Raw genomic sequence first — 14485 nt, 5'->3', positions numbered from 1 at the left:
GATACTTCCATAATAAAAGTTTGCCTTTTCAAATTTTTAAGATAATAATATAAACAAAAAACGGGGGGCCAGTTGACGGTCCCTCACACCGTTGGAGGGCCAGACTGTAGATAAAAAAAACTAAAAAACATGAACAGATTCCTATGCGCACATATATCTTATTAGTAGACTACCCCTTTAAGTACGCAGCATAGTTTCCCCCCACATTAGGTTGGCAGTATAGATCACCCCACATTAGGTTGTAGTTCCCCCACATTAGGGTTGGCAGTACAGTTCTCTCACATTAGGGTTGGCAGTACAGTTCTCCCACATTAGGGTTGGCAGTACAGTTCTATCACATTAGGGTTGGCAGTACAGTTCCCCCACATTAGGGTTGGCAGTACAGTTCCCCCACATTAGGGTTGGCAGTACAGTTCCCCCACATTAGGGTTGGCAGTAGAGTTCCCCCACATTAGGGTTGGCAGTAGAGTTCCCCCACATTAGGGTTGGCAGTAGAGTTCCCCCACATTAGGGTTGGCAGTAGAGTTCCCCCACATTAGGGTTGGCAGTAGAGTTCCCCCACATTAGGGTTGGCAGTAGAGTTCCCCTACATTAGGGTTGGCAGTAGAGTTCCCCCACATTAGGGTTGGCAGTAGAGTTCCCCCACATTAGGGTTGGCAGTAGAGTTCCCCCACATTAGGGTTGGCAGTAGAGTTCCCCCACATTAGGGTTGGCAGTACAGTTCCCCCACATTAGGGTTGGCAGTACAGTTCCCCCACATTAGGGTTGGCAGTAGAGTTCCCCCACATTAGGGTTGGCAGTAGAGTTCCCCCACATTAGGGTTGGCAGTAGAGTTCCCCCACATTAGGGTTGGCAGTAGAGTTCCCCCACATTAGGGTTGGCAGTAGAGTTCCCCCACATTAGGGTTGGCAGTAGAGTTCCCCCACATTAGGGTTGGCAGTAGAGTTCCCCCACATTAGGGTTGGCAGTACAGTTCCCCCACATTAGGGTTGGCAGTACAGTTCCCCCACATTAGGGTTGGCAGTACAGTTCCCCCACATTAGGGTTGGCAGTACAGTTCCCCCACATTAGGGTTGGCAGTACAGTTCCCCCACATTAGGGTTGGCAGTACAGTTCCCCCACATTAGGGTTGGCAGTACAGTTCCCCCACATTAGGGTTGGCAGTACAGTTCCCCCACATTAGGGTGGGCAGTACAGTTCCCCCACATTAGGGTGGGCAGTACAGTTCCCCCACATTAGGGTGGGCAGTACAGTTCCCCCACATTAGGGTGGGCAGTACAGTTCCCCCACATTTGGGTGGGCAATACAGTTCCCCCACATTTGGGTGGGCAGTACAGTTCCCCCACATTAGGGTGGGCAGTACAGTTCCCCCACATTAGGGTGGGCAGTACAGTTCCCTCACAATAGGGTGGGCAGTACAGTTCCCCCACAATAGGTGCAGTATAATTCCCCCACATTAGGTGCAGTATAGTTCCCCCACATTAGATGCAGTATAGTTCCCCCACATTAGATGCAGTATAGTTCCCCCACATTAGATGCAGTATAGTTCCCCCACATTAGGCTGGCAGTATGTTCTTCCAGATTAGGTGCAATATAGTCCCCCACATTAATCTGGCAGTACAGTCCTCCCCACATTAGGTGCAATATAGTCCCTCACATTAGGCCGGCAGTATGTTCCCCCACATTAGGTGCAATATAGTCCCCCACATTACGTTGGCAGTATAGTTCCCCCACATTAGGTGCAATATAGTCCCCCACATTAGGCTGGCAGTATGTTCCCCCACATTAGGCTGGCAGTATAGTCCCCCACATTACGTTGGCAGTATAGTTTCCCCCACATTAGGCTGGCAGTATGTTCCCCCACAGACATACAGCCTCCAACCATACAGTATGGCTGGAGGCTGTATGCCTGTGTACTGCCCTACTTCAGTGTTCCGACCACCGCTGCTATGGCCGGACCGGAGGATCGGTGGTCAGAACACCGAAGCTGATGCACTGCTGGTAAATACTTACCAACTGCCAGCGCGCATCCTTCTTGCTTCCTGCTTCTTCTCCGCTCCTCCGCGCTCCGTTGCCATGGGCGCACGCATGGGACGTCAGTGGTTTCCCTGCGTGCACTGGCTATTGCTAAACATCCCCAATGGGGCTTTAATACTCAAAGTTGATAACAATGTCTAAATGTGGCATAAAACACTTCTTGCTAGCTCAGGGAGCTGATCTGGACCACCACAACAAAATCCCGATCAGCGGAGATGGCAGGCAGATGGGTTCTACCTGCCTCCGTCCCATCCAGTTTGCACTCATTCAGGGCAGGAAGCCATGGCAGCCTGGACTAATGGAGCACCAATAACACTGATCAATGCTCTGCTGTTGCACAGCATTGTTAAGTGTATGCAATTGAAAAAATAGTGAAGAAAAAGAGAAAAAAAAAAAGATAATTGGAAATAAGATACTTCCATAATAAAAGTTTGCCTTTTCAAATTTTTAAGATAATAATATAAACAAAAAACGGGGGGCCAGTTGACGGTCCCTCACACCGTTGGAGGGCCAGACTGTAGATAAAAAAAACTAAAAAACATGAACAGATTCCTATGCGCACATATATCTTATTAGTAGACTACCCCTTTAAGTACGCAGCATAGTTCCCCCCACATTAGGTTGGCAGTATAGATCCCCCCCACATTAGGTTGTAGTTCCCCCACATTAGGGTTGGCAGTACAGTTCCCCCACATTAGGGTTGGCAGTACAGTTCTCCCACATTAGAGTTGGCAGTACAGTTCTATCACATTAGGGTTGGCAGTACAGTTCCCCCACATTAGGGTTGGCAGTACAGTTCCTCCACATTAGGGTTGGGCAGTACAGTTCCCCCACAATAGGTGCAGTATACTTCCCCCACATTAGGTGCAGTATAGTTCCCCCACATTAGATGCAGTATAGTTCCCCCACATTAGGCTGGCAGTATGTTCTCCCAGATTAGGTGCAATATAGTCCCCCACATTAATCTGGCAGTACAGTCCCCCCACATTAGGTGCAATATAGTCCCCCACATTAGGCCGGCAGTATGTTCCCCCACATTAGGTGCAATATAGTCCCCCACATTACGTTGGCAGTATAGTTCCCCCACATTAGGTGCAATATAGTCCCCCACATTAGGCTGGCAGTATAGTCCCCCACATTAGGCTGGCAGTATAGTCCCCCACATTACGTTGGCAGTATAGTTCCCCCCACATTAGGCTGGCAGTATGTTCCCCCACAGACATACAGCCTCCAACCATACAGTATGGCTGGAGGCTGTATGCCTGTGTACTGCCCTACTTCAGTGTTCCGACCACCGCTGCTATGGCCGGACCGGAGGATCGGTGGTCAGAACACCGAAGCTGATGCACCGCTGGTAAATACTTACCAACTGCCAGCGCGCCTCCTTCTTGCTTCCTGCTTCTTCTCTGCTCCTCCGCGCTCCGTTGCCATGGGCGCACGCATGGGACGTCAGTGGCGTCCCTGCGTGCACTAGCTCCCGGCGGTCCCCCCGTTTTTAAAGTAAACGCGGGGCCACAGGGACTTAACAGAGGCGTCCCTGTGTTCCCAAAGCATCTTTGGGAACACAGGGATGTCCCGAGGCAAAAACACCCGGCGGGCCGGGTAAATGCGCTCCACGGGCCGTAGTTTGAAGACCCCTGGTCTATGGCATAAAAGTAAAAAATACCAAAGTGCAGAACTGATGATTTTTGGTCACTTCATGTAGCAGAATTTTTTAAAATAAAAAGCGATCAAAAACATATATGGTACCGATAAAAACTACAGATCAAGGCGGGAAAAAATAAGCCAAAAATAAGTGTTATAGGGGTCAGAAGAGGACAACTTAAAGCATACTAATTTTAATTTAAAAAAAAGTTGTCATTTTTTAAAAGATGTAAAATGAAACAAAACCATTATAACTTGGGTATCGTTTTAATTGTATTGAATTACAGAATGAAGATAATGGCCCTGATTTACTATTTACCTGTTTTTTTGGGTCATGTGCTAGAATTTGCCCCAAAAAAATTTAAAACCCGACCAACTCTCCATTTTACTCAGAAAATCTGAAAAGGGGCATGGTCGAGGGGGGAGGTGCCAGCCAAAAAGGGGCGTGCCATTTTTTTTTTTTTTTAAAAGCACAACATATTTAATAAGGTTTCCACAGAAAATGTGGTGGATTTTAGCTCTGGAAAACCCCACAGCTCAGAGCATGTGGGCAAAGAGCAAAACATAAGGAAACATAAAAAAAAATACTGTGGGGAAAAAAACCACAAAGAAAACTACACTCCACTCTTAGTAAATCAGGGCCAATGTATTTACTCCTAAAAGTGCACGGTGTAGAAATCTTTTTTGTTTCACCATAGATTTTGTGATACAGTTAGTGATGTTATTACAAAGCACAATTAGTGGTGTAAAAAACAAGTCCTCATATGAGTCTGTAGGTGGAAAATTCAAAGCGTTTTGGCGAGGAGGAAAAAGCGAAAATACAAAAAACACAAAACCTGATGTTCTTAAAGGAGTACTATCGTGCAGGAAAATGTATCCGCTTTCTAATGGATAGGGCATAAGTGTCTGATCGTGGGGGTTCCAACCCCTTTGACACTTATGCCCTATCCATTGGATAGGGGATACATCTCCTGCACTGCACCCTGACAGTCCCCAGGAAGGGAGCATGTCAACCCCCATATGAAGCGGCGGCCGACACACACCCCCTTCATGTACCTCTATGGGACAGATAAATAAGGGGGCGGGTCATCTGCCACTTCATGCCGTGGTTGACACGCCCCGTTCCTGGGGAGAGCCGAGGTGCAGTGCAGCAGATCGCATGAAATCTCAGCGCTTGCAACCCCCCCGATCTGACACTTGTCCACTATCCTTTGGCTAGGTGATAAGTTGTCATGCACTATAGTAATCCATAAAATGGTTAAATGGGCACTGTAGGATACAAAAACTTTTTATATGTTGTACATCTTGTCAGCATTAACCTTTCTAACATTATAAGAAACTTTTATTTGCTTTTTATAGAAATCATGGCTTATAAAATCATGGCTTTGTCCACGCCTCTGTGCTCTCTCCTGTCTGATAGCACTCCTCTGTGCTCTCTCCTGTCTGATAGCACTCCTCTGTGCTCTCTCCTGTCTGATAGGACTCCTCTGTGCTCTCTCCTGTGTGATACGACTCCTCTGTGCTCTCTCCTGTGTGATACGACTCCTCTGTGCTCTCTCCTGTGTGATACGACTCCTCTGTGCTCTCTCCTGTCTGATAGCACTCCTCTGTGCTCTCTCCTGTCTGATAGGACTCCTTTGTACTCTCTCCTGTCTGATAGCACTCCTCTGTGCTCTCTCCTGTGTGATAGCACTCCTCAGTGCTCTCTCCTGTCTGATAGGACTCCTTTGTGCTCTCTCCTGTCTGATGGCACTCCTCTGTGCTCTCTCTTGTCTGATAGCACTCCTCTGTGCTCTCTCCTGTCTGATAGCACTCCTATGTGCTCTCTCCTGTCTGATAGCACTCCTCTGTGCTCTCTCCTGTCTGATAGGACTCCTCTGTGCTCTCTCCTGTCTGATACGACTCCTCTGTGCTCTCTCCTGTCTGATACTGCTCCTCTGTTCTATCAGACAGCACAGAGGATGTCCATGCCTTTGCGTTGGCTTGGACAAAGCCATGATTTTATAATTTCTTTTCTTATGAAGACTATTAGAAAGGTTAATGTTTTGCCAAGATGTACATCATATAAAACCTTTTTGAGTCTGAAGGCCCATTTATGCGTTTTTATCACAGTTTTTTGCTTTGCAAAATACATGACAAATTATGATATAAAAAAAAACATAAGTGCAATGAATAAATACATTTACAATGTTTCCCACTTTATTTTAGATATGTAAAATTGTTATAATAGTTTTAATGTGTAAATATGTGTTCGTTGTACATTTTATATTTGGGTTAAGACCAGCCTCTTTTGCTGGTGCTAATCTCCTTTAACTCAGTTGTGATATTGTTTTCTTAATGCTACATTTCTCAATGTATCTTTGTTTACAGGCCTAGTATGTCTGGGCTCCATCTAGTCAAGCAGGGGCGGGACCGCAAAAAAATTGATTTGCAAAGAGATTTCACTGTGGCTTCACCAGCAGAATTCGTCACTCGTTTTGGAGGGAATAAAGTTATTGAAAAGGTAAATTATTTATGATATGTATTTGAAAGCTTTCTTTAATATGTTTCTTATAATACCAGATAAGTACATTAGTGACATGTTTAACTAATTTCTGTATTGCACAACAGGTGCTTATTGCTAATAATGGCATAGCAGCTGTCAAATGCATGAGATCGATCAGGCGATGGTCGTATGAAATGTTCAGAAATGAGAGAGCAATTCGATTTGTAGTCATGGTAACCCCTGAAGACCTGAAAGCGAATGCAGGTAAGTATCACTGTTTTTGTATCGTTTTCTCTCTTTTTTTTTTTATGTGGACTTTTGCTGTAAACACCCTTTCTCCTTGTAATGGCCTATTCGAGCTGTAACATATTTGTAAATTCCTTCATTTAACAAAAATAACTTCTTTCTGCATAAAAATAGACCTTAAGTCTTGGTGTTTTCCTTCTTTGCAATTTGCTATCCACTGCCTGTTATTGGATCAGACAAGAACAAAGATGGGCAGAGCTTAGCATGTTCTTTGTGCGGGAGATACAGAGCCTCGGCTGTGTACCAGTATGCTTAGCCAGCCTGCCTGCTAAAATGAGCTGAACTGTGCCAAAAATGAAAAACAAGGTTTCCCTTTTGTCTCTTACCAAGCTCATGGTACCTACTACAGTATGTCCACAGGGCTACAGTGTAATTTCCCTTTGCCTTTTGGCTCCTTAGTAACAGTGCAGTGCTTTGTGTAATCCCTACTACAAAGCCAATGCATCAGTACCCACACATGACATCTAAAGTAGTCTACTGAGTGAATTATCCCATAACACAATGACAGCTTGTTCAGTCCAGTGCTCTTTCACCAGAACTTTTAGTCATGACATGACATAGCAAAGAGGAGTAAGTGCTGGGCTTGGTCAGAGAAATAAGGGATGAAGTCCTGTGTGAGCCCTACTTGCAAGCATTCTAGCCCTGGTGCCACCCCCAAGAATGGAAAGAATGAGAAATAGCTGTACACCATGGAGGGGGACCTCAAGGGCTCAGTCTCAGCAGCGATAGCCTAAATATCACCTTATCACTGTCAATATTTTGGAACAAAATTTTGGCGCTCTTTTGAAACAACAGGTCCTCTTAATTCTAAATTGTAGTTGTGTGTATGTGTGTGTGTGTGTGTGTGTGTGTGTGTGTGTATATATATATATATATATATATATATATTTCAGATTTTTCATTTTAATCCATTGTGCTTGGATAATAAGTTGTTTGTCTTTGTCAACGAGATAACTATGCTTTTTATAATCTGTGTAAAAAATGTATAAAATATAATCAAACTGCTCAAAAGTAGGCTGATGGCTTTTTAGAAAAGCATGTATTTTTCCTACTTAAAAAAAAAAAAAAAATGTAAAAAAATCCTTACATTTTCTAAGACCCCTGTTAAGCCATACCAAAAATAGTAATGCTCATAGAATAAATTGGGCAAAACAGACCAATTGCGCAGATAATTTCAGTCAAAATAATAAAATTTCCCTCAAAGACTCTCTAAATTGCTTTTTGTTCTATTTCAGAATACATTAAAATGGCAGATCACTACGTACCTGTTCCTGGAGGTCCAAATAATAATAATTATGCTAACGTTGAGCTTATTCTTGATATTGCGAAAAGGATTCCTGTACAGGTAATGTTTGGCTGTGTTTATTCAACACAATAAGGGTACGAGTTGCGTATTGCAGCCAATCAGAGCTCAGCTTTTATTATTTAAACTGCTCTGGTAAATGAAAGCCAAGCTTTGGTTGGTAGCTACGAATAACAAAGACTGTTTGTTTTCATTAATTCACCCTTATTGCTTTTTATTATGTCTATTTTGGTAGCTCATACAAACTCTGGAATAGGTTGCTCATTTTCTAGCCAATATTAGATTTCTAGAACAAGTCCTTTTTGTGTGGATGTACTTGCTACCTCTCTTTATTTTGTGAACATCTGACACTTATTATATCTTGTTCGGGGAAAGGGACACCCCCAGTCGCCCACTGTCAAGCAGTCTGCTGTTTTTTACTTTCCCGTCTGCAGGCTCTCTGTACAGTGTCTCAGCCTTTCTGTAACACTCATGCTCTAAGATGGGAAAGGGGGAGGTTCAGCAGGGGATATATCTAAATTCTCAAAGCATACAGTACAGCTCTCGTGCTTCATAATTTGACCCACCCATTCAGTACAGTTCTACTGTATCTGCTACCAACATTCAGTATTTCATAATGTATCTTTAACGTGCACTCGCTTGCCAGTGATTGGTTGAGTGGGCTCTTCATGTGTGTCACAATCACCATAGTAAAATATTTCTCTTGACCACCCCTTTAAAGTGTACCTGTGATGTCACAGAAAAAAATAATGCTTATACATGTTACTCACTAGGTCATGCAGATACTTTGCATGTCTTTTTTTTTATGTGTCTAATTTCTTTATTTGGCTCACAACTATTCTGCTGCTCACTCATTCTGACACTCTACTGTTTAGAAAGGGGCGTTTCCGAGGCAAGCACTTCTGCCCTGAGTGTGCTGTGCTGGTTCTCCTTATTCTACCACTGCAGGCTGCTGTGTAACCTCCTCCTCTCTGTTTTTAGACAGAAGAATGATAGACTGGACAGTGAGTGAGCACAGAGGAGAGCTAGTCCCGCCCTCACTTCCTGGACTTTGTCCCCTGCCTTTGCTTCAGCTGGGATAAAGATGATGCTGCAGCAAGAAAGGATTGTTCTGAATAGTAAAGGGACCCCTAGTGTCTTTTTTTTTTTCTAAGCCATGATTTCTATAAAAAGAAGATAACATTTTCTTATGAAGTATATTAGGAAGGTTAATCTTTTTCCAAGACGTAAAACATTTTTGATTTTAAGAGGGCCCTTTTAAGGACCTTCTTTGGGCATAGTTTTGACTTGTGGTAGCCTATTGCCAAAGGCTGTCCAGGCATGCTAGGCGTTGTGCTTCTGCAACAGCTGGGGATAAACACTGTCCTATAGACTGTGAATTATCTGTTATACTAGAGTTTTATTGTGCTTTATATTGTGAAAGTGCTGGCTTTAGAATAGTAAGGAATAACATTAACCCCTTCCCGCTATAGGACGTATGCATACGTCCAATCATCCGACACGTTCGCGCAGTTGGATGTATGGATACGTCATATTGATCTCCGGCACTGCCGTGGGCAGCGCAGGAGATCGGCAACAGGACCCGGCTGTCAATGACGGCCAGAGTCCCGCCGCAGCTGCCGGAGCCGCGATCGCGCCGGTCCCGGCAGCATTAACCCCATAGATGTCGTGATCAATCCCGATCTCGGCATCTATGGTGTTGACAGGGGGAGCGCTCTCCCCTGTTCTCCAACGGCAGCGCAGCAATACAATCGCGGGTCACTGTTGGTTGCTATGGCAGCAGGAGATCAGATCATGACCTCCTGTATGCCTTCTATGGAAGCCTGCGAGATCCAGCCAGAGGCTGGATCGCACAGGCTGTAGTGTCTGCAGCTCATCAGGTTATACTGCGCTGCAGTACAAATGTATTGCAGCATAGTATAACCTGTAAAAAATGTAATAAAAAGTTCTTCAATAAAAGTATGAAGTGTAAAAAAATTAAAAATAAAATGCCCCTTTCCCACTAAAAGCCCTGTATTATCACCAAAAAAGATCAAAACACAAATCATATACATAATAGGTATTGCCACGTCCGTATTGACGTGTACTATAAAACTATAATGTAAATTATCCCTCATGTTGAACGCCGTAAAAAAAAAAACATTAAAAAAACGCAAAATTCGCAAATTTTGGTACAAATACCGGAATAAAAAAGATCAAAAGGTAGCACAAAAATGATACCAATAAAGTACAGCTCATCACACAAAAAAAAAAGCCCTCACTCAATGGCGTCGGACGAAAAATTTAAAAGTTACGGCTGTTGGAAAATGAATTGCAGAAAAAAAATTTTCCTCAGAAAAGGAAAAAGAACATAGAAAGCTATATAAAATGGGTATCGCCATAATCATACTGACCCACAGAATAAATATAACATCACTTTTACTGCACAGTGTACACCATAAAAAAATTAAAAATAAAAACGCCAGAAATGTTCCTGTTTTTCACAATATTTTGAAGTTTTTCACAAAAAATGCTTCATGTGTCAACAAAAATGCACCAGTTATATAAAGTACAAAATGTCACTAAAAAACTATCTCAGAATCACTCTGCTCAGAAAAAGCATTCTAAAGTTATTACCATTTAAAGAAATACATGTCAAATAAAAAAAAAATAGCCTGGTCATAGAGGTAAAAAAGGCGTCGGTCCTTAAGGGGTTAAAGGGCCACTCCAGCAAAAAGGCCATTTTACCCTCCCAGCACAAGGTGATGAGGTAAAAGGCTGCCCCTCTCCCTGTTTTACCGGATGCCACTTCTGGTCCCCACTGTTCCATATATGTGCCCAGCCGATTCACACTAGGGTTTGTGTATGGACTAGGGGCCATTTTTTTCTTTCATTGGAAAAGTTACTTTCAGTTCACACAGAAAGCGATGTGTGAATCAAAAGTGCAGTGAGGACTAGAGCCGACCTCATAGTAGGTGAAACTGAGCACCTGTCAGCGATAAAGTATGGTTATAAAATATGGATTATCCACTTATGAAATCTCTCATAAGAGTTTAAAGGAGATGTCCGGTGCTCACTTTTCTTATTTTATCCATTCCGTTCTGAAAAATAAAAGAAAACAAATTTTCTCACCTGCCTAGGCTCCCCCGGTGCTTAGGTACAGGTGTTCAGTCCCCGGGCTGTATTCTTCTTACTTCCTGTTAGCCCGGCACGTCACACAGAGCTTCAACCTAACACCGGCCTCAGCGATGTCCCGCCTCGGCCAGTGATAGGCTGAAGCTCCGTGTGACGTGTCGGGCTAAAAGGAAGTAAGAAGAATACAGCCCAGGGACCGAACACCTGTACCGGAGCACCGGGGGAGCCTAGGCAGGCAAGAGAAAGCTTATTGTATCCGGAGCGGATACAATAAGAAAAGTGAGCACCGGACATGTCCTTTTAAGCTGACTGTGGATGTAAAATATGGCAGTAATATGACCATTTTATAATAATGTTTGTTGGAAAGGAGGAAACACATAATATGGATTCTTGATGGAAATGTTTTGCTCACTATGTCATGCCTCTCATTTATGGTTTTTTTCTTCCATAGGCAGTATGGGCTGGATGGGGTCATGCCTCAGAGAATCCTAAACTACCTGAACTTCTCCACAAAAATGGCATTGCTTTTATGGGTAAGAATAAAACGGTTTATTTAGTTACGAAAGGGAAATCCAAAAGCAAAGGGAACTTTTTCTGGTTAAAGCTGGCTATACATATTGAATGGCAGATTAAACAGTTTTATGTTAGATTTAGCTACCAAATGTGTGTTACAAAGTCCTGTTTGGAAAACAAGAAATGGACATGTTGAATACCAAAATAGTTTTTTACCATGGAGACGTGTGTTGTCTGACAGCATGTAATCTGCCTTTTCCTGTTGTATTTAACCCCTTAAGGACAATGGATGTAAATGTACGTCCTGATGCTCTGCAGCGGGGATCCGATCATCCAACATGACGGCCGAAGGTCCCCTGACCTGCTCCGGCCATCATCCCAGGGACTTCTTCTCTGGTCTGACATCGAGCAGACCAGAGAAGAAGATTGCCGATAATACTAATCAGTGCAATGCCTATGCATAGCACTGAACAGTATTAGCAATATAATGATTGTTATGCTGTTATGACCATATGGGGACATAAAAATTCCCAAAAATAATAAATAAATAAAAGGGGGAAAAAAACCTCCCCCAATAAAAATCGCCCCTTTTTCCCAATTTTACTCCCAAAAAGCGTAAAAAAAATCAATAAACATATTTGGGATTTCCGTGTGTGTAAATATCCGAACTATCAAAATATAATGTAAATTATTCTGTATGGTGAATGGCTTGAATGTAAAAAATAAATAAAAAAAAGTCAAAAATTTCTGTTTTGGTCACATCACATTCCAAAAAAAATTAAATAAAAATGTGATCAAATGCTCACATATACGCAAAAGTGGTACCAAAAAAAAAACAAACCGGCCATGGAGCAAAAATTTAACCCTCATACAGCCCCTTTTTTTTGAAAAAAGTTTGAGTTTTTTTAAAAGCAGTACAATAATAGAAAACTATGTAATCATGTACAGTCATGGCCGTAAATGTTGGCACCCCTGAAATTTTTCAAGAAAATAAAGCATTTCTCACAGAAAAGGATTGCAGTAACACATGTTTTGCTATACACGTTTATTCCCTTTGTGTGTATTGGAACTAAACCAAAAAAGGGAGGAAAAAAAAAAGCAAATTGGACATAATATCACACCAAACTCCAAAAATGGTCTGGACAAAATTATTGGCACCCTTTTCAAAATTGTGGAAAAATAAGATTGTTTCAAGCATGTGATGCTCCTTTAAACTCACCTGGGGCAAGTAACAGGTGTGGGCAATATAAAAATCACACTTGAAAGCAGATAAAAAGGAGAGAAGTTCACTTATTCTTTGCATTGTGTGTCTGTGTGTGCCACACTATGCATGGACAACAGAAAGAGGAGAAGAGAACTGTCTGGGGACTTGAGAACCAAAATTGTGGAAAAATATCAACAATCTCAAGGTTACAAGTCCATCTCCAGAAATCTAGATTTGCCTTTGTCCACAGTGGCAACTGTAGCTAATCTCCGTGGCACTGTAGCTAATCTCCCTGGGCAAGGACGGAAGAGAAAAATCGATGAAAGGTGTCAACGCAGGATAGTCCGGATGGTGGATAAGCAGCCTCAAACAAGTTCCAAAGATATTCAAGCTGTCCTGCAGGCTCAGGGAGCATCAGTGTCGGCGCGAACTATCTGTCGACATTTAAATGAAATGAAACGCTATTTCAGTAGACCCATGAGGACCCCACTGCTGACACAGACATAAAAAAGCAAGACTACATTTTGCCAAAATTAACTTGAGTAAGCCAAAAATCCTTCTGGGAAAACGTCTTGTGGACAGATGAGACCAAGGTACAGCTTTTTGGTAAAGCCCATCATTCTTCTGTTTATCGAAAACAGAATGAGGCCTACAAAGAAAAGAACACAGTACCTACAGTGAAATATGGTGGAGGTTCAATGATGTTTCGGGGTTGTTTTGCTGCCTCTGGCACTGGGTGAATTGAATGTGTGCAAGGCATCATGAAATCTGAGGATTACCAATGGATATTGGGTCGCACTATAAGCCTAGTGTCAGAAAGCTGGGTTTGCGTCCAAGATCTTGGGTCTTCCAGCAGGACAATGACGCCAAACATACGTCAAAAAGCCCCCAGAAATGGATGGCAACAAAGCGCTGGAGAGTTCAGAAGTGGCCAGCAATGAGTCCAGATCTAAATCCCATTGATGCAAGAGCAGTAGTTAATTTATTCATCCATTCAAATATCTTTGCTCATGCATGTCCTGTTTAGCTGTGCAATGTTCCAGGCTTGCCGCTTTTTTTTAAGCAGTCTTGCACAGGAACTGCTTGTAGAGAAGTGTAAGTGTTGTTATGCACTTACCAAAAGCTTTTTGCACTTCCAGTTTGCATGTAGCAGCCCTTGCACTTCTCTTCACGTGGTTCCTGTGCTACACTGCTTGAAAAAAGGCCTTCTGTTTGAAACACAACTGTGCACACAACTAAACAAGATCTGTGTTCATGATCACATCAGTTTTGTCATGTGACATTTGGATGTGTGCCTCAAACCTCTGTGTGCTGTCTACCATCAATAATTGTATTGATTACAGAGGTGCCCACCTGAGTCTGGCCCCCAGGAAATGCTGCCTACTCACAGACTCTTAATATCCACAGGATATGCAATAAACCCCTTAAAGAGTACCTTTCACCAAATAAATATAGTGTTCCTTGTGTAATTAGCAGACCCTTTCCCATTCACTTGCTTTTAAAATTATCAAGATAAATATGTTTAAAATGTAATGTTCTGTTCCCTGCCACAATTAATACAGTGAGTTCGGTCTCCTCCCGGCCTGGCAGGAGTCCAAACTCAGGAAGTGTTTCTATGCACTGAGCTTGATTGACAGCAGCACAGAAGGTGAAAGCTCCACAGATTCTCACAGAAAACCACACAGACTGACAGCTGAAGGAGAGCCTCACTGAAATCTGCAAAGACTGAAACATGCACTGAAACATGCGGAAATGTCCGAACTATAAAATATATCGTTAATTAAATCGCACGGTCAATGGCGTACGCGCAAAAAAATTCCAAAGTCCAAAATAGCGTATGTTTGGTCACTTTTTCTATCATGAAAAAATGAATAAAAAG

General features: G+C 42.8%; 1 protein-coding gene across 2 annotated transcripts in view; it reads left to right on the top strand.

The window, feature by feature from the left end:
- Positions 1–14485, top strand: part of ACACA (acetyl-CoA carboxylase alpha) — a 403267-nt gene that overhangs the window by 55383 nt on the left and 333399 nt on the right. For both annotated transcript variants that reach the window (XR_008888830.1, XM_056557545.1), the window contains exons 3-6: positions 6052–6184; positions 6292–6430; positions 7708–7817; positions 11341–11422. Coding sequence is in view for 1 of the 2 variants with exons in the window: in XM_056557545.1 (XP_056413520.1) it covers positions 6052–6184; positions 6292–6430; positions 7708–7817; positions 11341–11422 (464 nt within the window). In the remaining variant the exon portion in view is untranslated. The remainder of the gene's footprint in view (positions 1–6051; positions 6185–6291; positions 6431–7707; positions 7818–11340; positions 11423–14485) is intronic.

Source organism: Hyla sarda, chromosome 2 (genome assembly GCF_029499605.1).
Source record: "Hyla sarda isolate aHylSar1 chromosome 2, aHylSar1.hap1, whole genome shotgun sequence".
Lineage (NCBI taxonomy): Eukaryota > Metazoa > Chordata > Amphibia > Anura > Hylidae > Hyla > Hyla sarda.
This window is presented reverse-complemented; position numbering and strand designations above follow the sequence as displayed.